At 37.9% G+C, this 26,377-nt stretch overlaps 2 protein-coding genes across 5 annotated transcripts; both read right to left on the bottom strand.

Moving 5' to 3' along the window:
- Window positions 1-1,152: 1,152 nt before the first annotated feature.
- Window positions 1,153-4,798, bottom strand: LOC141564702 (uncharacterized). Its single transcript, XM_074307525.1, has one exon. It carries the CDS (start codon window positions 4,608-4,610, stop codon window positions 2,700-2,702), a length of 1,911 nt encoding a protein of 636 aa, XP_074163626.1. The 5' UTR covers window positions 4,611-4,798; the 3' UTR covers window positions 1,153-2,699.
- Window positions 4,423-26,377, bottom strand: LOC141564707 (KRAB domain-containing protein 5-like). Of its 4 annotated transcripts, none has more exons than XR_012488686.1 (5): window positions 26,064-26,377; window positions 21,094-21,220; window positions 20,782-20,877; window positions 12,578-12,720; window positions 4,423-4,540 (listed from the first exon to the last, which is right to left on the bottom strand). XR_012488686.1 is itself a non-coding variant. In XM_074307543.1 (5 exons), the coding sequence occupies exons 1-4, from the start codon at window positions 26,094-26,096 to the stop codon at window positions 12,144-12,146; spliced, it is 285 nt and encodes a 94-aa protein (XP_074163644.1). In that variant the 5' UTR covers window positions 26,097-26,375; the 3' UTR covers window positions 4,429-4,540; window positions 12,101-12,143. The 4 variants fall into 4 exon arrangements, 2 of the variants coding, with proteins under 2 accessions (XP_074163644.1, XP_074163643.1); XM_074307543.1 differs by lacking the exon at window positions 12,578-12,720 and adding an exon at window positions 12,101-12,172 and having other exon boundaries at window positions 4,429-4,540; window positions 26,064-26,375; XM_074307542.1 differs by lacking the exons at window positions 4,423-4,540; window positions 12,578-12,720 and adding exons at window positions 10,301-11,551; window positions 12,101-12,172 and having other exon boundaries at window positions 26,064-26,375.

The following is a 26,377-nucleotide window of genomic DNA, read 5'->3' as shown; positions in this document are numbered from 1 at the left end:
CCTATTAGTTCCTGTTCCTTCTTAGAAAGTTTAATCTATCCTCTTATTTTACTCTTTTCCCCTCTCCTCTCCATTTTAAGCAAAATGTATTCCTGTACCCAAGTATGAATATGTTCTTTTCTCCTCTGACTAGGTTAGAATGTGAGATTCCAGTGTAAGACACTTCCCTCTATCCTTACCTCTTTATTTGTAGAGACTTCTTTTTAAGTGGAATAATTTTTCTTCTTTCATCTGAAATCTCTGGATTTGTCTATGATAATTTTTTTTTTTTACTTTTCTCTTTGGATCTAAGATATCTAGACATTTTTTAAAAAATGATTTCTTGAAATATGTCTCGACTCTTCTAATTTAATCATGGCTTTCTGGCAGACCACTTATTCTAATATTATCTTTCCCTGATTTGTTTTCTAGTCATTTGTTTTTCTTATGAGTTACCTTATATTTTCTCCTATTTTTTCAGTCTTTTTACTTTAAAAAATAGTTCTTCTGGTCTTGTACAGTCATTTCTAATTTTCTGGGAGTTCTTTTTTCACTTTGGGAAGTTTTTTGCTTCTTGTTCCAAATTATTCTCTACAGAGTTGGGCATAGAAATCTATCTTACACAACAGGTAAATAGGAGTGGAAGAGAATAAGAGAAGGGAAGGGTGGTAAAAAGAATGGCAAATTAAGGGGAGTCAGTAGTCAAGAACAGAACAGACTTTTGAGGTGGGATAAGATAAAAAGAGAAAGAGAGACAGAGGGATAAGCAGAAGAAAATAGGATAAAGGGAAATGCACAGTTAGTAATCATAACTGTGAATATCAATGAGATGAACATACCCATAAAATGGAAGTAGAAAGCAGGATGGATTAGAAACCAGAATCCAAAACACAGAATTAAAATCTACTTTCAATACATATAAAGATAATTTATGAATTATCCAGCAGGGCAAGTTTGGAATGGTAGATAAAGAGCTGGTCTCAAAGCCAAGAAAACTTGAGTTCATGTGCTGCCTCTATAATAAATAAACCTGGTGGTGATCCTAGTGGAGAAATCATTTAACCTCTCTGCCTCTATTCTGTACGTATTTTACACACTTTTCTATAGGAAGTCTTTCTCATCTCTTTCTTGTCTTTTTTCCAATTAGTGCTTCCATCCACAATTACTTTCCACTTGCACTCTACATATTTTGCATGTACTTTTTTTTTTTTTGCATATTATCTCCCCCAGTAGAGTGTGAGCTTCTTAAGGCAGGCATTAATTTTACCTTTCTTTGTATCCCAAAAGTTAGCATAATGCCTGGTGCATAGTAAGAGTTTAATAAATGCTTATTGACTAAGTTTTATACATTGTCTCCCTTGAAAGAATGCACACTGCTTATTTTTAAAAAAAATTTATATTTCCTTTAGCACAGCATATGGCACATAGTAAACACTTAATAAATGCTTATTGATGAATTACACAATTCCCTAAGATTATATATTGAAAAAAGGTGCCGAGTGCAGTAGTAGAAATTTCTTTAATTAGGAGTTCCCTATCCCAGTGAAATCCCAAATCTAGTCCCTATCCCTTTAAATTATGTTATTGTGCTAATTATTTTATCAAAAGGATACTTTTCTCCTAATAAAAGTTTTGATGCTTTTTTTTAATATCATCATCCTTCCCAGTGATTTTTCTATTGCTCATCCTTGCAAAAAAGACCCTCCCTTACTATGACAGTCAAGCAAAATAAAACACTATATCTGAAATTATGCTTCATTCTAGAATTTTCAGTCAAGAGTAGGTTTTTCTTCACTTTTCATTTTCCAAAATCATAACTAGTCATTAGGTCAATCAGCATTTTGGAGTCTTTCTGTAGTTTCCCCCCCCTTTAATTACTGTGGTCAATGTGTAAACTCTTCTCCTAGTTTTGCTTCTTCACCATGTATGAATTCATATAAATCCTCCTATATCTCTGTGAATTCTTGACAATGATGATTTCTTACAGTATAGTAAGAGTTAAGTAATTCATGTCACAGTTGTTCCCCAATTACTTTGTTTTTATTTCTTTGCTATTAAGAAAAAAGATTCTATATTATATTTTGGTAAATATGGGATCGTTATGACTTTAAAATTTTTTATTGATGTATTTTATTTTTACATCACACACATTTCCCATTGTATACCTTTTCTTTCCCCTTCCAAAAGATTGTCATATAATGAATAACAAAAAAGGAGAGGAAATAAGTCAATAAACCATCCACTATATTAAAAAAATCTGAGATATACATTTCTTTCTTTCTGATCTACTAGATGTTATCAAATCAAAGGGGTATTTACAGGTTTTTTTTTTAGTTAGTGATTTTGAAAAATAATAATTCTATTTGTTTTTCCTCCCAGAATGGATGGACCAATTTACAGCTCTGCTAACCATTAATGTACTTGTCATCCTAAAGCCATTCCAACATTTACCATTTTGTATTTTGTTACCTGTCAACCTTATATATGTGACATGATTTTTTATTTGTTTTCCTGTAATTTTCTCTTACTATTAGTGGTCTGAATGATTCTTTCATGTCTGTTGTAATTTGCAAACTCTTTGTTCACATTCTTTAATCACTGTAAAAAAAGGGAATAGAACTTATTTCTATGTGCCAATTCTTTATAAACCTTTTATATTACATCTTTATCAAAGATACTCATTTATAAGATTTCCTACAATCATCACATCCCAAAAGGTTCTATCCAGTATGTATTCTCTTATGTCTAGAAAGAGATACAATCCTTCTAAAAGTTTTTCCACATTCATTGCATTCAAAAAGTTTTTCTCCAGCATGTATTCTTTTATGCCCATCAAGGTCTTCACAATGGTGAAAAGACTTCTCACATTCAGTACATTTAAATGATTTCTCTTCAGTGTGAAATTTCTTATGTTTAGTAAGGTCGCCACACTGACGAAAAGACTTTCCACATTCGCTACATTCAAAAGGCTTCTCTCCACTGTGAATTCTCTTATGGCTGCTAAGATTTCCATATTGTTTAAAACATTTCCCACATTCATCGCATTTAAAAGGTTTCTCTCCAGTATGAATTCTTTTATGTGTAGTAAGAGAGTCACTCCTTCTAAAGTATTTCCCACAGTCATCACATTTAAAAGGTTTCTCTCCAGTATGAATTCTTTTATGTTTAGTAAGGGATTCACTTCTTCTAAAATATCTTCCACAGTCTTTACATTTAAAGGGTTTCTCTCCAGTATGAATTCTGTTATGTTTTGTAAGGTATTCATTCCTTCTAAAGGATTCTCCACATTCATTACATTTAAATGGTTTTTCTCCAGTATGAATTCTTTTATGATTATTAAGGGATTCACTCCTTCTAAAGGATTCTCCACATTCATTACATTCAAAAGATTTCTCACCAGTATGAATTACCTTATGTCTATTAAGATGTCCACGTCCTCTAAAGGATTTCCCACATTCATTACATTTAAAGGGTTTCTCTCCAGTATGAATTCTGTAATGATGAGTAAGCAGAGTTCTATAACTAAAAGATTTCTCACATTCACTACATTTAAAGGGTTTCTCTCCAGTATGAATTCTTTTATGTCTGTCAAGATTTCTACAATGACTAAAGTATTTTCCACACTCAATGCATTCAAAGTTTTTCTCTCTAGTATGAATTTTCTTGTGTCTGTGAAGGCTTCTGTAATAACTGAAGAATTTCCCACACTCACCACATTCAAAGGGTTTCTTTCCAGTATGAACTCTTTTATGTATGTCAAGGTTTCTACAATGATTGAAGTATTTTCCACGTTCAGTGCTTTCAAAGGTTTTTTCTCCAGTGTGAATTCTTTTATGTTTGTCAAGATTTCTGTAATGATGGAAGGATTTTCTACATTCACTACACTCAAAGCGTTTCTCTTTGATATGAAGTCTTTTAGGTTTAGCAAGGGATCTGCTCCTTCTAGAGGATTTCACACATTCCTTACATACAAAGGATTCCTCTCCAGAATGAATTCTCTGATATAGAATATGACTAGATTTGCAGCTGAAGGCTTTCCCACATTCAGTACACTTAAAAAACTTCTCTGTAGCATGAATTGTTAGACAATTTGTAAGGGATAACATGTTGCTGCTGATTTTCCCATGGTCATGTGCTTTTTCTTCAGTATATTTTCTATAATGCTGCATAAGGTGTGAATGGTAATGGAATGACTTACTGCATTTATTATAATTGCAGAGTTTCTTCTTAGAAAAGATTCTATCTTGTTTACTTTCATCTGAAAAATGTGTAAAGTTCTTTCCATGTTTATTATGTTTATGTAGATTTTTCTTTGTATGAATCCTTTGTTTTGGAAATGAGTTTGATCCCACATGGACTTCTTTCTCTAAGATATTACATTCCTTGGCAACAGATTTAGTAGTTGTTTTCTTGAGGGTGACTGTCACTTGTTTTTCAAGGTTGCCCTTCTGTTGCTTGGCTTTTACTAACTCAAATCTTTCATTAGATGGTTCTCTTGCCAAAATGTCTTGTTTTGAAATTCCTTCTGTTGTATCACAGCTACTCTCATGATTAAGGCACTCTATAAGAAATGGGGAAAAAAGTGTTAATATGCTCCATTCTCTATGCTTGAAGGAAGAAAACCAAGACATTCAATTTTTTTCTACCTCATCTGTCAAAGAGAAGGACCAGTCATCTAGAATACCTGAAAGAGAGAAGGAACTAATAGAAAAAAAGTGAAGGAGAGAAAGAATTATATAATGGATAAAAGCAGGAGAGAAAGAAGGACCTAATACCCAAAATTCCAAAGGGAAATGGAATTCAAAATGGGAGGAGGAAATCAGAGATGAGGGGAACAGAACTGGTGGGAACAAGACTATCTTAAAAAAAAAAAAAGAATAAGGTAAAGTAATTGAAGGAACATAATGTTATGTTTACAGCAAAAAAAATCATAACTTGAAAGATTATGCAGGATAGGTTTAAAAAGGAATAGAAGGAGCATCAGGATAGCAATGTATATTTAAAAAATAAACTCATGAGAGAAAACCCAGGAACTGAAGAGGGGAAAGTTGGCAGAAAAAGTCATTGGACAGAAAACAAAAGGATCAACAGACAAGGAACCAAATCTTTGGTCCCAGTTGAATATTTTGTGCACATGAACTTTCTTTGATCTTTTTGGGATACAGGCCTGTAAGTGATATCATTGTGTCATAGTTTTAGATATAGTTCTTAATTCCAGAATGAGTGGACCAATTTGCAGCCCCATCAACAGTATGTCTCATTATCATTTCCTTTTTTTCCCCCCCTATCCTTTTTAATCTGATAAATGTGAAGTGAAACTCTGGTTGTATCAATTTGCATTTATCTATTAGTGATCTGAAGCATTTTTCTTATGTTTATTTATAGTATGAATTTCTTCCTTTGAGAACTGCCTATTCAAAATATTATTTATTTATTGGCTGTCATTCTTGTTGAATCAGTTCTTTATATATCTTTATCAGAGAAACTTGCTGCAAAGATTTTTTCCCCAGTTAACTACCTTCTTATTTTAACTGCACTTGATTTTTTTTTTTTTTTTTTGGTGCAAAAATTTCTCAATTTTATGTAATTAAAATTGTCCATTTTATTCTCTGTGACTCTCTCTATCCCTTATTTGGTCATAAACTTTCCCCCTATCTACAGTTATAAAAATGTTTTCTTTTTTATTTCCTTGGGGCAGTTAGGTGATATAGTGGATGCAATGCCAGACCTAGAGTACGGAAGCCCAGAGCTGAAATCTAGTCTCAGGCACAAAAGCTGTGGCTGGGCAAGCCTCTGAATCATTATATTCATTTGTAAAAGTGGGATAATAGTAGCACTTACTTCTCACAATTGTGAGAATCAAATGAGAATGTGTCAAGTGCTTAGCTAAGTAATTGGCCCATAATAAGCATTGCATGACAACAACAACTTTTTCATTGTTTTGTATATATCTACATTTGGAACTTTTTGTGACATATAGTATGAGAACTCAGTCTAAACTTACTTTCAGCCAGCTGTTTCCTCAGCATTTTTTTTTTTCATTGATGGTTTTCTATTTTTTTTTTTATAGTTTTTATTTACCAGTTATATGCATGGGTAATTTTACAACATTGACAATTGCCAAAACTTTTGTTCTAATTTTTCCCCTTTTCCTTCCCCAGATGGCAGGTTGACCAATACATGATAAATATGTTAAAGTATATTAAAGTATAAATTAAATACAATATATGTATACATGTCCAAACAGTTGTTTTGCTGTACAAAAAGAATCGGACTTTGAAATAGTGGACAATCAGCCTGTGAAGGAAAATTGAAGCAGACAAAAATAGAGGGATTGGGAATTCTATGTAGTGGTTCATAGTCGTCTCCCAGAGTTCTTTCGCTGGGTGTAGCTGGTTCAGTTCATTACCACTCTTTTGGAACTGATTTGGTTCATCTCATTGTTGAAGAGGCCACGTCCATCAGAATTGATCATCATATAGTATTGCTGTTAAAGTATATAATGATCTCTTGGTCCTGCTCATTTCACTCAGCATCAGTTCAGGCAAGTCTCTCCAGGCCTTTCTGAAACAATCCTGCTGGTCATTTCTTACAGAACAATAATATTCCATAATATTCATATACCACAGTTTATTCAGCCATTCTCCAGTTAATATTTCCATCAGTTTCTGGCCATTACAAAAAGGGCTGCTACAAACATTTTGGCACATACAGGTCCCTTTCCCTTCTTTAGTATTTCCTTGGGATATAAGCGCAGTAGTAGCACTGCTGGTTCAAAGGGTATGCACAGTTTGATAACTTTTTGGGCATAGTTCCAAATTGCTTTCCAGAATGGCTGGATATATTCACAATTCCATCAACAATGTACCAGTGTCCCTGTTTTCCCATATCCCCTCCAACACTGCTGACAGAGTTATCTTAATTTGCATTTCTCTGATTAATAATGACTTGGAGTATCTTTTCATATGGCTAGAAATAGTTTCAATTTCTTCATCTGAGAATTGTCTGTTCATATCCTTTGACCATTTATCAATTGGAGAATGGCGTGATTTCTTATAAATTAGAGTCAATTCTCTATATATTTTGGAAATGGGGCCTTTATCAGAACCTTTGACTGTAAAAATGTTTTCCCAGTTTATTGTTTCCCTCCTAATCTTATCTGCATTAATTTTGTTTGGTCAAAAACTTTTCAATTTGATGTAATCAAAGTTTTCTATTTTGTGATCAATAATGATCTCTAGTTCTTCTTTGGACATAAATTCATTCTTCTTCCACGGGTCTGAGAGGTAGACTATCCTATATTCCTCTAATTTATTTATAATCTCATTCTTTATGCCTAGGTCATGAACTCATCTTCATCCGATTTTGGTGTATGGTGTTAAGTGGGTCAATGCTTAGTTTCTGCCATATTAATTTCTAATTTTCCCAGCAATTTTTGTCAAACATTGAGTTCTTATCCCAAAAGCTGGGTCCTTGGGGTTGTCAAACGCTATAGTGATTATTAAAGTTATTGATTATTTTGTCCTTTGGACCTAATCTATTCCACTGATCAACTAATCTATTTCTTAGCCAATACCAAATGGTTTTGGTAACCGATGCTTTGTAATATAATTTTAGATCCCGTACAGCCAGGCCATCCTCATTTGATTTTTTTTTTCATTAATTCCCTTGAAATTCTTGACCTTTTGTTTTTCCATATGAACTTTGTTGTTATTTTTTCTAGGTCATTAAATAACTTTTTTGGGAGTCTGATTGACATAGTACTAAATAAATAGATTAGTAAAGGTAGTATTGTCATCTTTTTTATATTTGCTCATTCTATCTAAGTGCATTTAATATTTTTCCAATTGGTTAGATCAGACTTAATTTGTGTGGAAAGTGTTTTGTAGTTTTGCTCATATAGTTTCTGATTTTCCCTTGGCAGATAGATTCCTAAATATTTTATACTATCGGTAATTACTTTAAATGGAATTTCTCTTTGTAACTCTAACTGTTGGATTTTGTTAGTGATATATAACAATGCTGATGATTTATGTGGGTTTATTTTGTATCCTGCAACTTTGCTAAAGGTGTTGATTATTTCTAATAGATTTTTTTAGTAGAATCTTTGGGGTTCTCTAAGTTTACCATCATAGCATCAGCAAAGAGTGATAATGTGGTTTCCTCATTATCTCCTCTAATTCCCTTAATCTCTTTCTCCACTCTTATCGCCAAAGCTAGTGTTTCTAAAACAATATTGAATAGTAATAGTGATAGTGGGCAACCTTGTTTCACTCCTGATCTTATTTTCCCCAGTATTTTTTGATGAATTGTGAGCACCCATCCTAGTATTCAGAGTTTGGGGTTACTAAACCCTGTTATCATGTTTTTTGCTTCTGAATGTTGTTTACCTAATTTGTTCTACTCATCAACCTTTCCACCTTTTAATCAGCACCAAAAACGTTTGATGAATTCTTCAAGGTCTGAAAGTTTCCCACTCCCCCACTTTCAGTTCTTTCCTTTGAGGATTTTGACCTTTTGTTCCTTCAATGAGATTTGTTCTCCCCCCCCCCCCCAACTCTCTAAAAGTGATACTTCAGGCTGCCCTGCTAAGGTGATTACCAAAAGCAAGACAGCTGTAAGTCCATCCACATTCTAATTACCTATCAGGAAAACCCTGATTCTTCACTAGACAAGTGGGGACTATAAGAAGAACAGCACAGAGAGTCAGCAGCCCCTGTGTGACCAGAGAAGGACCGTGAATAGCCTGCGAGGGCCTGTGTCTTTGGCCTGGACTCGGGGAGCCCAGGGAAGCAGCACTGAGCAGCCTCTTCCTTGTTGGGCAGCACTTGGAGAAGGGCGAGCCGAAGGCCCAGGGTCCTCAGGTCTGAGCTGAGAGACCTGACAGGGCCTCAAGGAACTCGAATGGAGGCCATTGCCCTCCTCATCTCTTGCCACCCAGATGTCTTTAGCCACTTTCTCCATCTCTTTCACAGAGCTGGATTTCTCCTTCCTGTTCTATCCCATCTCTCCAGCAGACTAACCACCCTTCAATCTCTCTGCTTGTTTCCCTCCCCCTGCAAAGACGCCCACATTCTCTCATCTGCAAAAACCCCTCATTTGATGTGTTCTTCCCTAGGAGCCATCACCCATCCATGCGGCTTCTCCAATCTGTAGCTACCTCCTTGAGAGGCCATCGGTCATGTCTCCATGCCCTGTCTTCTCACTGTTATCCTTATAATCTGGTTTCCGGCTTCATCCTTTAGCCCAAACTGCTCTCCCTTCAAAGTTACAAGTGAGCTCTTATTTGCCTCTTTAATGGCTATTTTAAAAACCCTCCTACTTCTTTTCTTCAGCCTTGACACCACTGGTCACCCATTCTCTTTGATACTTTCTTCTCCTTAGGTTTCCATGATACTTTTCTCTCCCAGTTTTTCTTCTACCTGAAAACTCCTCAGTTTCCTTCATTGAATCTTTATCCAGTTCACACCTGCTAAAGGTTGGTGTCTGTTTGGGCACTTTTCTGATTTCTTTCTCTACTATTTAAAGCCATAATTCATATGCCCCAAAAGTTATCAAACTGTGCATACCCTTTGATCCAGCAGTGCTACTACTGGGCTTATATCCCAGAGAAATACTAAAGAGGGGAAAGGGACCTGTCTGTGCCAAAATGTTTGTGGCAGCCCTTTTCATAGTGGCTAGAAGCTGGAAGATGAATGGATGTCCATCAGTTGGAGAATGGTTGGGTAAATTATGGTGTATGAAGGTTATGGAATATTATTGCTCTGTAAGAAATGACCAGCAGGAGGAATACAGAGAGGCTTGGAGAGACTTACATCAACTGATGCTGAGTGAAATGAGCAGAACCAGAAGATCACTGTACACTTCAACAACAATACTGTATGAGGATGTATTCTGGTGGAAGTGGAAATCTTCAACATAGAAAAGATCTAATCCAGTTCCAATTGATCAATAATGGACAAATCAACCACACCCAAAAAAGGAACTCTGGGAAATGAGCGTAAACTCTTTCACTTTTGTTTTTCTTCCCAGGTTATTTTTACCCTCTAAATCCAATTCTCCCTGTACACAAAAGAACTGTTTGGTTCTGCACACATATATTGTATCTAGGATATACTTTCCATCTAGGGGAGGGGGTGGAGGGAGGGAAGGGAAAAGTCAGAACAGAAATGAGTGCAAGCGATAATGTAAAAGATTATCCAGGCATATGTTCTGTCAATAAAAAGTTATAATAAAAAAGAAAAAAGAAAAAGAAAAAAGCCACAATTCAGAAATTAAACTTTAGAGGAATTTATTTTTTACATCCAAGGGTTCTAATAAAAGTCTCATTTCTAAAATATAGAGAGAATTAACTTAAATTTATAAGAATATAAGCCATTCTCTAATTGATAAATGGTCAAAGGAAATGAACAGATAATTTTCAGATGAAGGAATTAAAGCCATTTCTAGTCATATAAAAAATGCTTTAAATCACTACTGATTAGAGAAATGCAAATTAAGACAACTCTGAAGTACCAGGACATACCTCTCAGATTGGCTAAGAGGTGAGGAAAAGATAGTGATAAATGTTGGAGGGGGTGTGGGAAAACGGGGACACTGATGCATTGTTGGTGGAGTTGTTTTCCAGATCCAGCCATTCTGGAGAGCAATTTGGAACTATGCTCAAAAAGCTATCAAACTGTGCATACCCTTTGATCCAGCAATGCCTCTACTAGGTCTGTATCCCCAAAAAATCATTAACAAAGGAAAAGGACCCCACATGTGCAAAAATGTTTAGCAGCCCTTTTTGTGGTATCAGGAACTGGAAACTGAGTGGATGTCCATCAGATGGAGCTGAATAAATTATGGTCTATGAATGTTATGGAATATTATGTTCTGTAAGAAATGACCAGCAGGATGAATACAGAGAGGCCTGGAGAGATTCACATGAACTGATGCTGAGTGAAATGAACAGAACCAGGAGATCATTCTACATTTCAATAACAAGACTATGTGATGATCAGCTGTGATGAATGTGACTCTTTTCAACAATGAAGTGATTCAGGCCATTCCAATAGCCTTGTGATGGAGAGAGCCATCTGCATCCAGAAAGAGGACCATGTTGCATCACAACACAGTATTTTCACCTATTTTTGGTTATGTCCTTGTTTTTCTTCCATTCTCACTTTTTTTTTCCTTTTTGATCTAATTTTTCTTGTGCAGCATGATGAATATAGAAATATATTTAGAAGAATTGCACAGATTTAACCCCTATTGGATTACTTGCCATCTAGGGGAGGAAGGTGGGGAAAAGGGAGGAAGAAAAATTTGGAACAAAGTTTTGTAAGGATGAATGTTGAGAACTGTCATTGCTTATATTTTGGAAAAAAAAAACTATTGTTAAAAATTTTTTTTAAAAGAAATTAAAGTTTAGTGCAGTGTTAGGCACCTAATAGGCACGTATTCAATGTTTTCTGAAAACTAGAGAGATGATCAAAGAAATCAACAACTAGCATAAAAAACTTATTGTAAATCTGACTCTATAACAACTGGGAAGAAAAGTATGGATGTTCCACAAGGATTAAATGAATACCTGGAAAAAATGAAACAAAAGATTTAAAAAATGGAATAAAAGATCTGTAGAAAAGAATTAGAAGACATATATTAGTTTTAAAAAGCAAGTATAAATCTTACTTAAATACAAAGTCTTTGAAAACAGACCGAGTAGAAACAATGAGACAGCAAAAAATATCACAAAAAAATCAAAAGATTGACAAAAAGCATAAAAAGTAAGTTATCTGATATAAAAAAACAACTCACCTGGAAAAACCTGATTTTAAGAAACACAACAGCCAAATTTTCAAGAAATCATAAATTAAATTTGCCCAGATCTATTTGAATCAGATAGCAAAGATAGAATGTAACATCATCTCCTGAAAGGAACCCCAGAACTGCCATAGACAATAATCAAACCTCCCACAACAAAGAAAAAATGTTGCAAGCATCCAGAAAGAAGCAATTCAGATACCAAAGAACTACAATTAGGTTCACATAAAACTTGGCAGCTTCTCCTAAAAACAAGAGAAGATCTCAGAATACAATATTTCAAAAGGAAAAAGATTTATGACCAAGAATAACTTACCCTGCAAAGCTGTGTATAATCCTAACATGGGCAAAATGAATCTTTAATGGAAAAGTAGACTTTCAGGTATTTCTGATGGAAAAAAAAAAGCAGAGCTAAGTAGGAACTTAGAAATATAAACATGAGTCCAGTGCAAGCTGAAAAATTAATTCATTTAAATTACTGTAAAGAATTATATCATGATATAGTTTACCACTTTAATAGGAGGAAAAGGAATCCCCTCGGAATCTTAATGTCTTCAAAAGTATTAAGAGAGTGCAGTGAGAAAAACAGAGGTCTTGAAGGTGGATCAATTCTGTCCTTTGGGTTTTAAGAGGGTAACAAAAGGGAATGTAAAAGAAGTAATGCACTAGTGTAGAGAGGAGGAAGAAGGGGGTGGATCGTGTTATTATTCAAACCTGACATGCTTGAGAAGAATATATAAACATGGAAGACAGGGGGAAGAAGAGAGTAGCCATTAGGTGAATGTACTCTTACCTGAAATGTATAACGGAGGGTTGATGTCACAGGTACACATTTTGGTGGAGAAACTCATCAGATCCAACAGGGTAACAATTGGGGATAGGTAGGAGGAGAGTAAGAGAGAGGATAATACCAGGGAGGGAATAGTCTCAATGATCCTGAAGGGAAGATCAAAGAAGGGAAGGGTTAAAAAAGAACTAGAATCTGTAGGGGGGGCCTTAGATTGCCTTTTAGACAAGCGAATAATTGCACCTTGGAAAATGTTTAAAAGGCAGTTACCCTTGTTGGCTGTTTTTCCTTTTCTTGCCCTCTCTTCTCACCCCACACTCAAGTTGTGGTAAATAATGTAAAGCAATGACAAAAAGAGAATTTCTGAGAATCCTGGTAGTAGGATTTGATGCAGAGTGAAGTGAGCAAAATCAGGAGAACAGTTTCTACAAAGATAACAATATTATCAAGAAAAATACCTTTGAAAGACATAAGAACTCAGATCAAAGTTATGACCAACCATGTTTCCAAGAGTACATATGATAAAACATATAAACCGCTTTCTGACAGAGGAGATAAAAAGTACAGAGACAGACATTTTTTGATATGGCTACTCTATGGATTTATTTGGCTTGCCATGCTTATTTATTATAAAGTTTTTTGGTTTCTTTTTCTTCTCCTTTTTCTCTCTCAATTAATTGGGAGGGAGATTTGGGAAGAAGAAATTAGTAATAGTGAGCCCTTCTCCCACTCACCTTGGAAAGGCCATTGCAACTTTCTTTAAAATGCACATAAGGAAGTTCAACTGGAAGTACAGTCGAGTAAGTCAAGTAAGACAGTTTTAAAAATAACATATATTGACTTATATGGAAATGTGTTTTGCATGACTATATGTGTATAACGTATCAACTTGCTTGCCTTATCAATGAGGGGGAAGGGCAAAGAAGGCAAGAATTTGGAACACAAAATTTGAAAAAAAGGAATGTTAAAATATTTTTACATGTAATTGGGAAAATCGTTAATTAAACAGATAATAACATGCAGAATTTACTATATACTTTTTTTTTTGAAAAAGAGCAATATAGAGTAGATATTTAGTTTCACAAGAGTCCTTTTTTCATGCTCTGGTATGTTTAGAAATGTATTTTGTGGTTGTTGTTGTTCTTTAAGGTGGTAATTTTAAAAGATAAAGTAAACTTTTTGATAATTTGATTAGCATTCCACTAGTTAAGTCAATTAATTTAGGTAGTATTGCTTTATCATATTAGCATGGCCCAACTACAAGAAATTATTTTTTGTAAAAGAATGTTTTGTGATTTTATCCCTATAATCCAAAAGTATCTCAGTAGGTAAGACTCCTAAATAGCTTATAAATTTGTAATTATTTTGAAGAGAATTTTTCTATCTTGTCTTGCTGAGTTTTGTTGTTGCTGCTGATATAAGTAAAGATCTGGAAACTATGGGAAAGCTCATCAATTTGAGAACTAGAAAGACGTAATTAAGGTTTGTGATATAATGGAAAGTTATTGTACCATAAGAAATTTTGAAAAGGAAAGTTTCAAAGAAATGGGAATACTTGTATAAGCTAATACAGACTGAAGTGCTCACATGCAGAATAATAATGTACTATATACAATAAAAGCATTATAAAGGAAAAAAAAACCTTTGAAAACTTAATGACTAACTATGACTCCATAGGATTAAGGATGGAACATACTATCATCCATCTCCCAATTGAGGAGCGATGGACCCAAGATCCCAAATGAGACATAATATAATATATAATTATAATTATATACATAATTAATTATATAAAATTATAAAGTTTTTGCACCAACAAAATCAATGCAACTAAAAATAAATGGAAAGCAGAAAACTGGGAGAAAAGTTTTTATATCAAATATCTCTGATATAGGTTTCATTTCTCTAAATAAAGAACTGAATCAAATTGACAAAATCACAAGTCATTTCCTAATTGACAAATGGTCAAAGGATATGAATTGATAATTTTCAGACAAAGAAGTTAAAACTACTTATAGTCATAAGGGAAAAATGTTCTAAATCACTATTGATCAGAGAAATGCAAATTAAAATAATTCGGAGTTACCACCTCATATCTGTAAGATTGACTAATGTGACAAAAAAGATGAAAATGATAAATGCTGTAGAGAATGTGGTAAATTGAGACACCAATACATTTTGGCAAAATTGAGAACTGATCTAACAATTCTGGAGAACAATCTGGAACTATGCCAAAGGGCTAAAAAACTGTGCATACTCTTTGATCTTGCAATACTACTGCTACATCTGTATCTTAAAAGGGAAAAAAAGGAAAATGACCTTTTTATAAAAAAATATTTATACCAGCTCTTTCTTTTTGGTGTGAAAGAATTGGAAATTAAGGGAATGCCTATTAATTGGGGAATACAATTACAAGCTGTGGTATATCATTGTAAGGAAATATCATTGTGTATAAGAAATGACAAATAAGATGATTTCAGAAAAACTTGGAAAGATATGAATTAATACAAAGTGAAGTGAGCAAAAGCAGGAGAACATTGTATACAGCAACAACAAACCGAATGAAGAACTGTGAATGACAGCTATTCTCAGCAATACAATAATATAAGGCAATCCCAAAGGACAAACATGCTATCTGCATCCAGAGGAAAAACTAAGAATGTGGACATTCTCTCTCTCTCTGTCTCTGTCTCTGTCTCTCTCTGTCTCTGTCTCTCTCTGTCTCTCTGTCTCTCTCTCTCTTTCTTTTTCTCTCTCTCTCTGTCTCTGTCTCTGTCTCTCTCTCTCTGTTTCAAAATCAGATACTATTGCTATCATCCCAGCACTGGAGAAAGGCAAATATCTTGATTTCCAAGAGAAGTCCGAATGGAATCCTAAACCTATATGCCCATGATTTTGGTCTGCAGTTCTAGAAAATTCTATGATTAATAAAATCTCAGAAAGGAATCATCAGTGATCACAAAGGGCCAGTGAGCATTGCTTCATCAGGAACAGGTGAGACTAAGATTTTTTCTTTTTTTTTTTAAAGAGTAACAAAACATAAATCAGGCAAATGCTATAGATCTCATTTGCCTCATTTATAGAAATCATTTAGCAGAGTTTTTGGCAAAGTCTCTGTTTTTATAAGAAATATGAGATGGGGATTAGGTGGTAGTATAACTAGATAGATTTTGAACTAATTGAATGACTGAACCCAAAGTGTAGATATTGATGGTTCTATGTTAACTAGGAAGATCTCCAATGAAGTGACCCAAGAATCTGTTTGTACTGTGCTATTTAACATTTTAATCAGTCATTTAAATAAGGCACGCTGATCAGGTTTGCCAATGACAAAATTAGATAGAATAGATAGAAAATCCCAAAACACGTTGAAAAGTCAGAATTAGTTAAATTAAATGAGGGTTGGGTTTTTGTTATTGTTTCTTTCTGTTGGTCCAGAGAAGTGATTTAATGTCTGTTGGAAACTCGGGAGCTTTCTTCCTGCCTGCTTCTATTCAAGGGAGAGGAACAAAGAAGAGAGGTCTTGGGCCTCTAGTACCCCATGAGAGTATATGGCCCCCTCTCTTTTGTGTTTTACTCTTCCCAACTTCCCCCCCCCCCCCCCCGAGGCTGGGGTTAAGTGACTTGCCCAGGGTCACACAGCCAGGAAGTGTGAAGTGTCTGATTTGAACTCGGGTCCTCCTGACTTCAGGGCTGTGCTCTATGCACTGCGGCCCCTAGCGGCCCCTCTTTCCAACTTTCATATGAAGACTGGAGACAGCTATGATTCTGAGAGCTCCAAAAAAGGTCAGGAGAGAACGCAATCACCAGTGTGGGAGCTAAAGTCTGCTCTGGGATCTGGCAAAATCCAGGCACTCTTGCTATTTTTCACTGAAGTGCTGCCCAGGCTTATACACATTCAGATGATTTTGAAATAAACAGCCCAGCAGTAGTAGAGATGCAGTTTCACCCATCCACTGGCCATGCTGCATTTGGAAGTGAATTGGGGGGTGAATGCTATATAGAAACTTCATTAAGTCTGAACCCATCCTCCTAGGGACATGGGGTGAGAGTATCCTCAAAGAGAGGGAAATTTTTTTCACTTCCAAAATAGAAATTCCAAAATACTTTCCAAAAGTATTTCCATTCTTACTATATCTTCAAAGTAAATAAACTTTGTAACTGATGTTAACCAGCAAAAAGGAACTGGGGCATTAATTACCGGCAGCTAATTATGGCAGGGAATATATCAGAATGGAGATTTTAGCCAAAATCGTCATAAAAAGACCTAACTAATACTCAGGGATATTCCTAGAGTCTTGCTACATGTGGAGCTTTGTATGGAATAAAATTTGTAGGGACCTCCAGGAGAGATTCGATGCCTGAAATTTTATATGCTGTATACCTCTGTTTTTAGGATCTATTAGAGGAAAACTGTCCATTTTCCCCCCTTTTCATTATAGGATGCAATTATCATTTTCATTAGCTTTCTCCCCCAGTGGGTTTAACTTACAAGTCAATTCCTTTGGAGAGGATTTTTGCATCTTTTGCATTTGTTGAAGGTTTAAGTACTAATACTTGCTATATTCTGAACACAAGTACTGGTTTTGAGGTTAATATAAGAAGTATGGACTTTGTATCACTAAAATTCTAGTGAAGAAAAAAAAGAAAAGAAACCAAAAATTCTCAGTTGAAAATACACTCGGCAAGTACAAATTTATATCTGTTTTAGGACTTAGACTTTTAAGAGAGAGTTACTTGGAGCACTGAGGAGTTAAATGACTTATGGATTAAAATAAGGTCTTCCTACCTCCAAGAGCAGATCTCTATCATGCCATACAGCCCCAGTGAGGTGAAATATACTGGGGGAAAAGAGAATTTTATACTTGGATTTAAAAATCAATTGAACATGCATAAAATGGGGAGAAAGTTAAAATACCACTTCATCTGAAGAAATCTGGATGTTTTAATGGATTGTGGGCTTCCTATAGTGATATGGGAGAAAAAGAAGGTAATGAAATCTTAGGATATACCAAAAGAATAAAGCTGAAAATATGCAAGTTGGTTCAATTCTGAGTGCGACCTTTTAAGAAGGGCATTCTGGAATATTATTGTTCTATAAAAAACGACCAGCAGGAGTGTTTCAGAAAGACTTGGGGAGACTCACATGAACTGATGCTGAGTGAAGTGAGCAGAACCAGGAGATCAATGTAGATGGCAACAACAAGAGTATTCGATGATCAATTCTGATGGACTTGGATCTTTCCGACAATGAGGGGATTCAAGGCAATTCCAATAGACTTGTGAAGGAGCGAGCCAGAGGACTATGGGACTGACGTGATTTCAAGCATAGTATTTTCACTTTTTTATTGTTGTTGTTTGTTTGCTTGTTTTGTCCCTTTTGATATATGATTTTTCTTGCACAGCATGACAAATATGGAAACGTGTTTAGAAGAATTACACATGTTTAACCTATATTGGATCCTTTGCTGTCTGGGATGAGAGAAGAAGGGAAAAAATTTGGACTACAAGGTTTTGCAAAGATGAATGTTGAGAACTACCTTTGTATGTATTTGGAAAAATAAAAAGCTATTATTAAAAAAAAAAAGGCATTCTGGGGGCAGCTAGGGGGCGCAGTGGACAGAGCACCAGCCCTGAATTCAGGAGGACCCGAGTTCAAATCTAGTCTCAGACACTTCACACTTCCTGGCTGTGTGACCCTGGGCAAGTCACTTAATCCCAGCCTCAGAAAAAAAAAAAAAAAAAAAAAGATGGAGAGTGTCTAGATTAGGGCAAGAGCACCAAAGGACCTAGTGGGATTATCTGAAGGACCTAAAGACTTGAAGTCCAAGGGGGAAGGTCCTGAGGTACAAGACTGCTATTTTCAAGTATCTGAAAGGCTAGCATACAAAGGGAAAATTGGTTCTGCACAGTCCTGGGAGGAAGAATTAGGAATAATGGGTCAAAGATGCAAAGAGGAAAATTTAGGCTTCCTATAAGGAACAACAATCTAACTAACAACTTCTCCAGAAGTAAAATGGCCTGACTTAGGAGACAGTGAGATCTTCTTTTTTTTTTTTAAGAAAAGACTGGGTGGTCACCTGTCAAGTATGTGATAACGGGGGCTCCTTTTTAGAAAGAATGGTAACTCCTTGAGAACAGGGACTTTTTCATTTCTGTCACTTTATCCCTGATATCTACCACAGAGCTAGACACATAGGCATTTAATAAATGCTTCTGATAGACAGACCACCGCTAAGATTCATTCCACCCCCAAATTTACTTATACAATGTAATTATATAATAATAGATTTTCAAATGATATATGAAGAATTCAGAAAAACTGGGGGAAACCTTTTGCCAAATGACACAGAGTGAAAAAAGTAGACCTAAAAGACCAATAGATACTAGGAGGCAAAAGAAGAAGGAAGCCCATTCTACTGCGTTGACCAGACCCCCCAAAAGCCAGTGACTAGACACAGAATGTACAGACTTGGGAACAGCAGGTAGCCACGCTCAGACACAACTTGCCTCCAAAGGCCCATCTCTGACGGCGCCTGATAGACTCCACTGCATTTTGTTTGCAGCCCTTCCCGGTGTCAGAGCGACACAGTCAAAAAACAAAACAAAACCATTCGAAAATGCCCTTTCAGACTTGAAGTTTCCCTCCTCTCCTCCCACTCCTATAATCCCCGGCTTCAAGCCTCAGCTCAAACACCACCACAGGCTATCTCCACAAAGCCTTTTCTTACCTGTCAAAATTCTACATCTCTATAGCACGTCACAGGGGTCTTTTCCTTCTCAAATTATCTCGTATTCATCTTTCTGCATAAATATCCTATCATATGGATGGACTAAGGCTTCTTTGCATCACTGGGGCTTAGCCAAGAAGGCACGCTTAATAAATCTTTATGTAGGTGAGCTGAGAACAAATTTTAAACATTTAGTAATTATTCTTAATTAAGCTCCATTGGGATACAAACAGAAAAATCAAGACAGCCCTTGCTGTCAGAAACCTTCTACTCTGAATAGAGAAGAAAACATGTAAAAGAAACTTCAGCTACAAGGCAAAGGCTCAGGATTCAGGAGATAAATGTGTGGCAAAGGCCAAGAGCTCTCAAGTTACACAGGCAGCTTGCAGGGTCAGCGGCCCGGCCCGGGGGGTTAAGCCTGGAACCACTCAGGCTAAATGGCAGCACAGGTAACGGATCCATTCAAGCTGTATGAGCAAGAAAAGGAGAGGGAACCATGGGCCCAGGAAGGGAGATCCTAAGTCTACTGATCCTGGACAGGCTCGGGGCAAATGAAGAGGGTGAAGGGGGAAGACCCAGCAATGCCAGATAGAGGTAAAACCTTTCTCTGAATCGGACAGAAGAACAAGCAGAAGTGTCACACTGTGACTGCGGAGGGAAGAGCAAAGACTGTGGAAGTCAGAGACTGAGCAAGTGCTGAGCTGACCAGGGCAGAATCCTGACACCCAGACGGGGTCAGGAGGACGGCAGCCGGGAGGGCACAAGGCTTCACTTCACGAGGGTTGGCTCAGGGAAAGGGGGAAGAGAAAGCTCTCAGCCGCTGTTTGCCATTAAAGGGGCTCATTAGAAGCAGCACTGGATCAACGCTGCTGGGCTCCATGGGCGCAAGGGGGCAAGAGCTGCCCACCAGGGGCCCAGAGGGTCTGGCAGGTCCCACCTCGAGAGCGAGGGACACGTGTCAGGGAGCAACAATGGGGAACGGTTCTGCTTCTCTGCTTTCTAAAAGCCCAGTGAATCAGACGTCTCTTCTGGTCTTGAGATCAAGCGGGCTTCCTCGCTTCAGGTCTCAGGGTCTCAGGGGCCTGGTCTACACGAGCAGCTGGAGGGAGGACGTCTCCGCTTCCTCCTGGACCAATATTCGGGGATCCTGAAATTCTAGTAGCACTTACCTACAAAGTGGCTTTGAAGTTCAAAAAGGACAAACTAATAATTTGCAAGCTACATGTCAGCTGTTAATTCTCATTTTGCAGAACCCAGGGGAAAATATGCATCCCAGCCGCAGTAATCTAAACAATACAGATCAATGATCTCAGAAACTGGCAGGGGGAAGTAAAGGGGAAGGGGTACGAGAACATCTGGACAGATGCGGGCTTTCTCCCCGAGCCCGGCCAAAACCTCCAGGACACTGCCCCTGAATGACCACAAGACCGCAGTTCTTCCTCACTGCAAACCCCACCTGCCTGGTTTTCAATCACCCACCTGGAAAGGGGCCTCTTGGGCGGGCTCTCTTTGGAATCCATGGCGCTTCTCCTCTCTCCAAATGGGAGACGATACCTGGCTTTTTAGCAGCAAGTCCTGCTCAGAGGAAAGAAATGGGAGAGGCTGTGACAGAGTTTCTCAGGGTCCCAGGCTCCTCTTCTATAAAATCAGTGTTTGAGTTAGACAGTCTCTAGGGCCTTCCCAATATCCCCCCAGCTGAGCCCCCCAAAGGGTATGTGCACTGGAGGCTCTAGAATAGGAGGTGAAGCCCCTACAAGCAGAGCTGGAGTGCACAAGGAAAGCTGTCTTTACCCAGGGAGACGAGGTTCCTGTAGTTCTCCAGCATCACATCCCTGAACAGCTTCCTCTGAGCGGGCCCCAGGTGCCTCCACTCCTCCCGGGTGAACTCCACAGCCACATCCTTGAAGGTCACCGACCCCTGAAACATGGAACACGTTCCTGCTCGCCCAGGATCCTCTCTCTTAAGGACCTTCGGAGTGGCCAGCGCTTAGCCAGCTGTCTGAGCAGGGTCAGGTTCAGGGCCTGATTCCTCATCGCTGCCTTAGAGACCCTAGACCTTCCTCCAGGGTTCAGCGACGGAAACGGGGAGACGGAATATTATATGTGAGGAACACTCAGAAGGGCAGTTTGACTGGCCCAAAGAGTGGGTGTGGAGGGACACCATCTATTGGGTCTTTGGGAAGTTGTCTGGAATACAGTAGTGAAGGGTTTTTCATGCCAAAGGAGCTGCCATTTGCTGCTGGGGGCAATAAAGAGACACTCGATACTACCAGAGGAAAGACAGTCAGAATGGTGACTCTGGAGTATTATATTGTTTTTGTTGTTGTCCTGCTTTCTCAAAAAAAGGGGATGCCATGACAGGCACGTGAATTGGATTTAAATGAGGGAAGCCTGTGCAAGGTCACCCGCCTCGTTTTCCCCTCCAGAGCCATCTGGGTCCAGTGGCCAGAGATGGATCAGGATGACTGGAGGTGGCCCCGGCCGTGGGAAACTGTGGCCTTTTTAAGCTAAGGTCTTCAACAGGTCTCAGTTAACTGAGGCAACACTCATTCAGTGATTAAGGCTGGGTCGTAATGGAGGCAAAGAATCACCCTCTCTCACTTAGTCAAAAACAAACAAATAAATCTGGGCAATATTGAGAGTTAGACTGGAAGGGTCTCTCCTCAAAGTCCAGCAAATGCTTGGGATTATACGATTATATACAATTATGCAAATTATACAAATTGCCAGCCACCCAGCTGCCTCAGTGCAGAGAGCACCAGCCCTGAGGTCGTGAGGACCTGAGTTCAAATGGGATGCCAGACACTTAGCACGTCCTGGCTGTGTGACTCTGGGCAAGTCATTTAACCCCAGCCTCAGGAAAAAAAAATTTATGGAGAATGTATTGGAGAAGGGAGAACCTTAAGGGAAGCAGATCAATTATCAAGTTACTTGTTCACAGAGCTAAGTATCAGCTATTTGTTTAATTTTTTAGTCAATTCTGTGAAGTGAGAACCAGGAGAACAATTTTTTTCTACTTCTTCTTCTTCTTTTTTTTCCCCTGAGGCTGGGGTTAAGTGACTTGCCCAGGGTCACACAGCCAGGAAGTCTAAGTGTCTGAGACCAGATTTGAACTCGGGTCCTCCTGACTTCAGGGCTGGCGCTCTCTCCACTGCGCCCCCTAGCGGCCCCTCCGGAGAACAATTTAAACAATAACAGTATCACTGATGAGTAACAACTCTGAATAATTTTATAACTCTGATCCCTGCAATGACTAAGCATAATTCCAGAGAACTGAGGAAGATGCTGTCCATCTTCTGACAGAGAAATGAATTCAAAATACCATTTGAGACATATTTTTTGTATTGCTTATTTATAAGTGGTTTTGTTTTTCTTTTTCAAATGAAAGTAGAAGGAAGGAGGTAGGAGGGAGAGTGCAGATTTTTGTGAATAAAAAAAATTAAAATGCAAATTTAAAAAGCTATGTTTAACTCTGCAGTACATTGAAAGAGCAACACGCTAGCATTTAGTGTTCTTCACAAACTGACCACTGAGAGTCCCATATTTTTCACTTAGCTGAAAGCCTATATTATTCATACCTCTACAAAAGTCCCTGGATTCTACTCAATCTTGATATATGGGGAAGATTAGTTTGGGAAGTGCTACATTTCTAAAACCATAGGCATCAAAGAGTACCCCCAAAATTTTCATAATGACAGAAATCATGGATAATGAAAGTATCCAGAAGTTACCCTGGATACAAGAAGAATTAAGTCTGTATAACTTAAGCAGCATGTTTTATATAGGTTTTTATAAGCTTACCTGGAAAGACTTCAGGATGACAGACCAGTGACCTAATTGCTAAGGTACTGGGTCCTTCAGTGGGCAACTGAAAGAAGGAACTTCTTTTTGTTTCTCCATATCATTGTTAATTTTTGTTTTATATTACCCTTATTGCCAAATAAATAGCTCCCCCCTCCCCAATTCCACAAACCATTCCTCATCATTAAGAATAAACAAGAGAGAAAAAAGTTTAACACCTCAGCCAAGTCTGGCAATATATTCAATACCCTACAAATAATTCAAGGAAAAGGAGACTCAAATCTGATGAGAGAGGAGAGGTCGTCTTTGAAATTCATTCACTGAAGTTTCTTGGGCTAATCAAAAGTCTCCTTTGCCTTCCTGGAAAATCAAGTCCACTATAATCCACCAAAATCCCTTTTCAATTCAAATACTTCTTATGAAAGGATAGAGACAAACAGGCCTGAGCTACCTATGCACAATCCCTAGAAAATCTAGGGATAAAAGTCCTCAGAAGAAATCCTCTATCGGAACAACTTGGCACTTGAAGAAATTCAGGGTAACAGGAACGAGTGACAACTGGGAGGTTAATGACAAGTCACAAAGAGCATCATTCTCTTGATAGAATTAGTATTCTGGAAAACTGTCAGCCTTAACTCTAACTTTGAATCACATGTCTAGGTTAGAATACTCTTCATATTCAGGTATTTTATAATCCCACATCCTAGGCAAAAATAAAGATAAAATAAAGAAGGGGGGAGGGATTATTTAAAGTCGGAAACAAGTTGGAGTATGATGCTCAGGTGAATCCTATGTAGTGCCCAGGTTGGGAGGAAATATCTGGCCCTACTAGTTGAAGTGAAGTTAAATTAGAGTAAGCTTTTGCTAACGAAAGAAATGAAAGCACACTTTTTGCAAATAGCATCACCTGATAAATAGGTGACCAAATGGAGGTTATTGCTGGGGAATAGCTGACCCTAAAATATGGGGAGAATGATTCCCCAGAAAACAAAAGGAGGATGTAATAGAAGTCTAAGCTCTTTGCTCTTCTGGACTCATCCTTCTGGGACTCCTCATTGTAGGATATGCTGACTTCCCTCTTATATGTACCACTCATTCTCTCTCTTCATCTTCCTCCATCATTGGCCACAACGTGTTTCAAGTTATGGCTCATTCCCTGCCTCCCCCATTTCTAGCTTTCTTACTCTTTAGCTAATATGGTTGCAGTTGTCTCTTCTAAATTTTTATTCAGATACATTATAAATTCATAAAATCATACAAAAAGAGTGACTTGATGTTCTGTATTGCAGCTGGTGGATGAAATAACTGTAGAATTAATAACATAGTTTCGCTTCTCCCTACCCATGCTACTGAAGGCTCCTAGAAAGAACTAATCTTCCAAACTTTTATTCATTTTATTTAGGCTTTGTTATTTAATAATAATACCATTATTGTGACATGTCTACAGCACTCCTCCTCCAAATTTACAAGCTTATTTTTAAGCTACTGCAGAGAGATTCAGAAATTCTTCTCCATACTTCAAAGATTCACTTGAAGAAGCAGGAACCTATTCTGGAGCAGAATCATTTAGAGAGTAAACTGTAAGTGGAATCATCTTTACCATTATATATTCATTCCCTCTTGCCTGCCTAGATAAAGTCTGAATTCAGTTGTAATCTTAGCTGTCCTTCCCTGTCTCTTTGTTCACTTTGACATTTACAGTGTGTCACTAAAAAGTAAAATGGATCCTTGCCATCCCATTCACTCACGCCTTCGCCGCAGTTAGACATCAGATGGCATAGTCACGGCCTGGACTCCATCACGTGCTCTGCTTTATACCTAAACATCTCAAACTAAACTGCTCCCCCAAACTTTTTTGATTAGTTCTCTCACGCTACAATATCCATTCTACCTGTTCTGCATCCTCACTGATACCTCAATTCCCTGTCAGCATCTTCCATTCAAGGAAAACATCATCAGGTTCCTCCAAACTTTATTTCCTCTGTGAGTTAGTATTCTTGGTCAACTACTTCAGGTATGCTTCAGGTTTCTTGTACACCTTTTTTTTCAATACATCCCCTTTTTAGCCCATGGTATTTGGTTTCTGTCCAGAGGGTTGCAGAGAGCTCTCTTTGCTCCATAAACCGTAGTTGCTACAACTTGCCCACTATACCACTCTTCAGAATAGACATTCCTGCTTCCAATGACAAAATAATAATAAAGTGAAAAAAGTTTATGAAGACATAGGAAAGTGCTATTATTGAGGAATCAAAGCTGACTCCCTCAGAGTCACACAGGTAGTAGGTGTCTAGGGCGGAATTCAAACTCATTATCTTTTTAACTCCAAGGCCAGCACTGTATCTTTGGACCCATGTGGACCCTCAAAGCTCTGCTCTTGGAAAAGTTGAATAGTGTCTGTATTCTTTAAGGCTGTCTGCATTCTGGGCCCAACTGAACTCATCTCCTATCATTGCCTAAGATGATCTGTCCATACTGATTCCAAAAAATGCTGTGATGTAACTCTCGTTTCTCTGTCTTAAACCTAACTATCCCCAATGCCTAATTTAGAGCAACCTTCAACCACCTTTTCCTGAGTCTGAATCCCCACCAGTATCATTCTCCTAACTTGTCCAGTAATTAATCTCTTTACAAACTGATTTTAGTCTTTCAACAGTAGTCATTCCTGGAGACAGCATAAGCCATGCATATTAAAAAGTCAGTTTGATCTAGTCTCTGAAGCGAAATTCAAAGCTCCTTGTTTGAAAGGGCTCGTCTGCACTTTTTTTTGCATCCCTTCAGCCTCAGTAAGTACTTCATAGCTACTCATCTTTACCAAGGGCTTGAGGCAAAGCTAGAAAAGTAGAAAGCAACCATTGTCAAGTCCCAGTCTGCCTCCTGCTTTCCAATACGGGAAAGAAGTGGGTCTGTGCGCCAACAAGTCAAGACTTAACCATTTTGGTCAAGAGGAAATTCCAACTCACCCGAAAGCTGGCTGGGGGGCCAGTAGGGCCCATTTCCTTTTCCTTTTAGACAACAACAGAGTTCTCCGAAGTCGGCCCTGGGGAGAAGAAATCTCGCTCGAATAAGAACAGCATTTTCTACTCCTCCCAGCAGCAGGAAGAATTTGTGGGACCGCGGCTTAGAGCTAGAGAGCCCGGATCACCGGCTCCACGTGACCAGAGTGAGAGCGGGAGGAGTCCCCGGGAAGCCCCTCTCTAGCAGTTTCCAGGACCAAGGCAGCGGAGAAAGACCCACCCCGGTTCTGAGCAGCCAGCCCCTGCATCCCCTCCCAGGC

This window comes from Sminthopsis crassicaudata, chromosome 3 (genome assembly GCF_048593235.1).
Source record: "Sminthopsis crassicaudata isolate SCR6 chromosome 3, ASM4859323v1, whole genome shotgun sequence".
NCBI classification, from domain to species: domain Eukaryota; kingdom Metazoa; phylum Chordata; class Mammalia; order Dasyuromorphia; family Dasyuridae; genus Sminthopsis; species Sminthopsis crassicaudata.
The sequence above is the reverse complement of the archived record's forward strand: the minus strand, read 5'-3'. Positions and strand labels throughout refer to the sequence as shown.

Coding starts and splice junctions, on each gene's coding strand:
- LOC141564702 (XM_074307525.1), bottom strand. CDS start 4,610: ATGTCTTGGTTTTCTTCCTTCAAGCATAGAGAATGGAGCATATTAACA.
- LOC141564707 (XM_074307543.1), bottom strand. CDS start 26,096: ATGGGCCCTACTGGCCCCCCAGCCAGCTTTCGG. Junction 21,221..26,063: donor GCCCCCCAGCCAGCTTTCGG/GTGAGTTGGAAT, acceptor TCCATGTTTCAG/GGGTCGGTGACCTTCAAGGA. Junction 20,878..21,093: donor CAGGAACCTCGTCTCCCTGG/GTAAAGACAGCT, acceptor TCCTCTGAGCAG/GACTTGCTGCTAAAAAGCCA.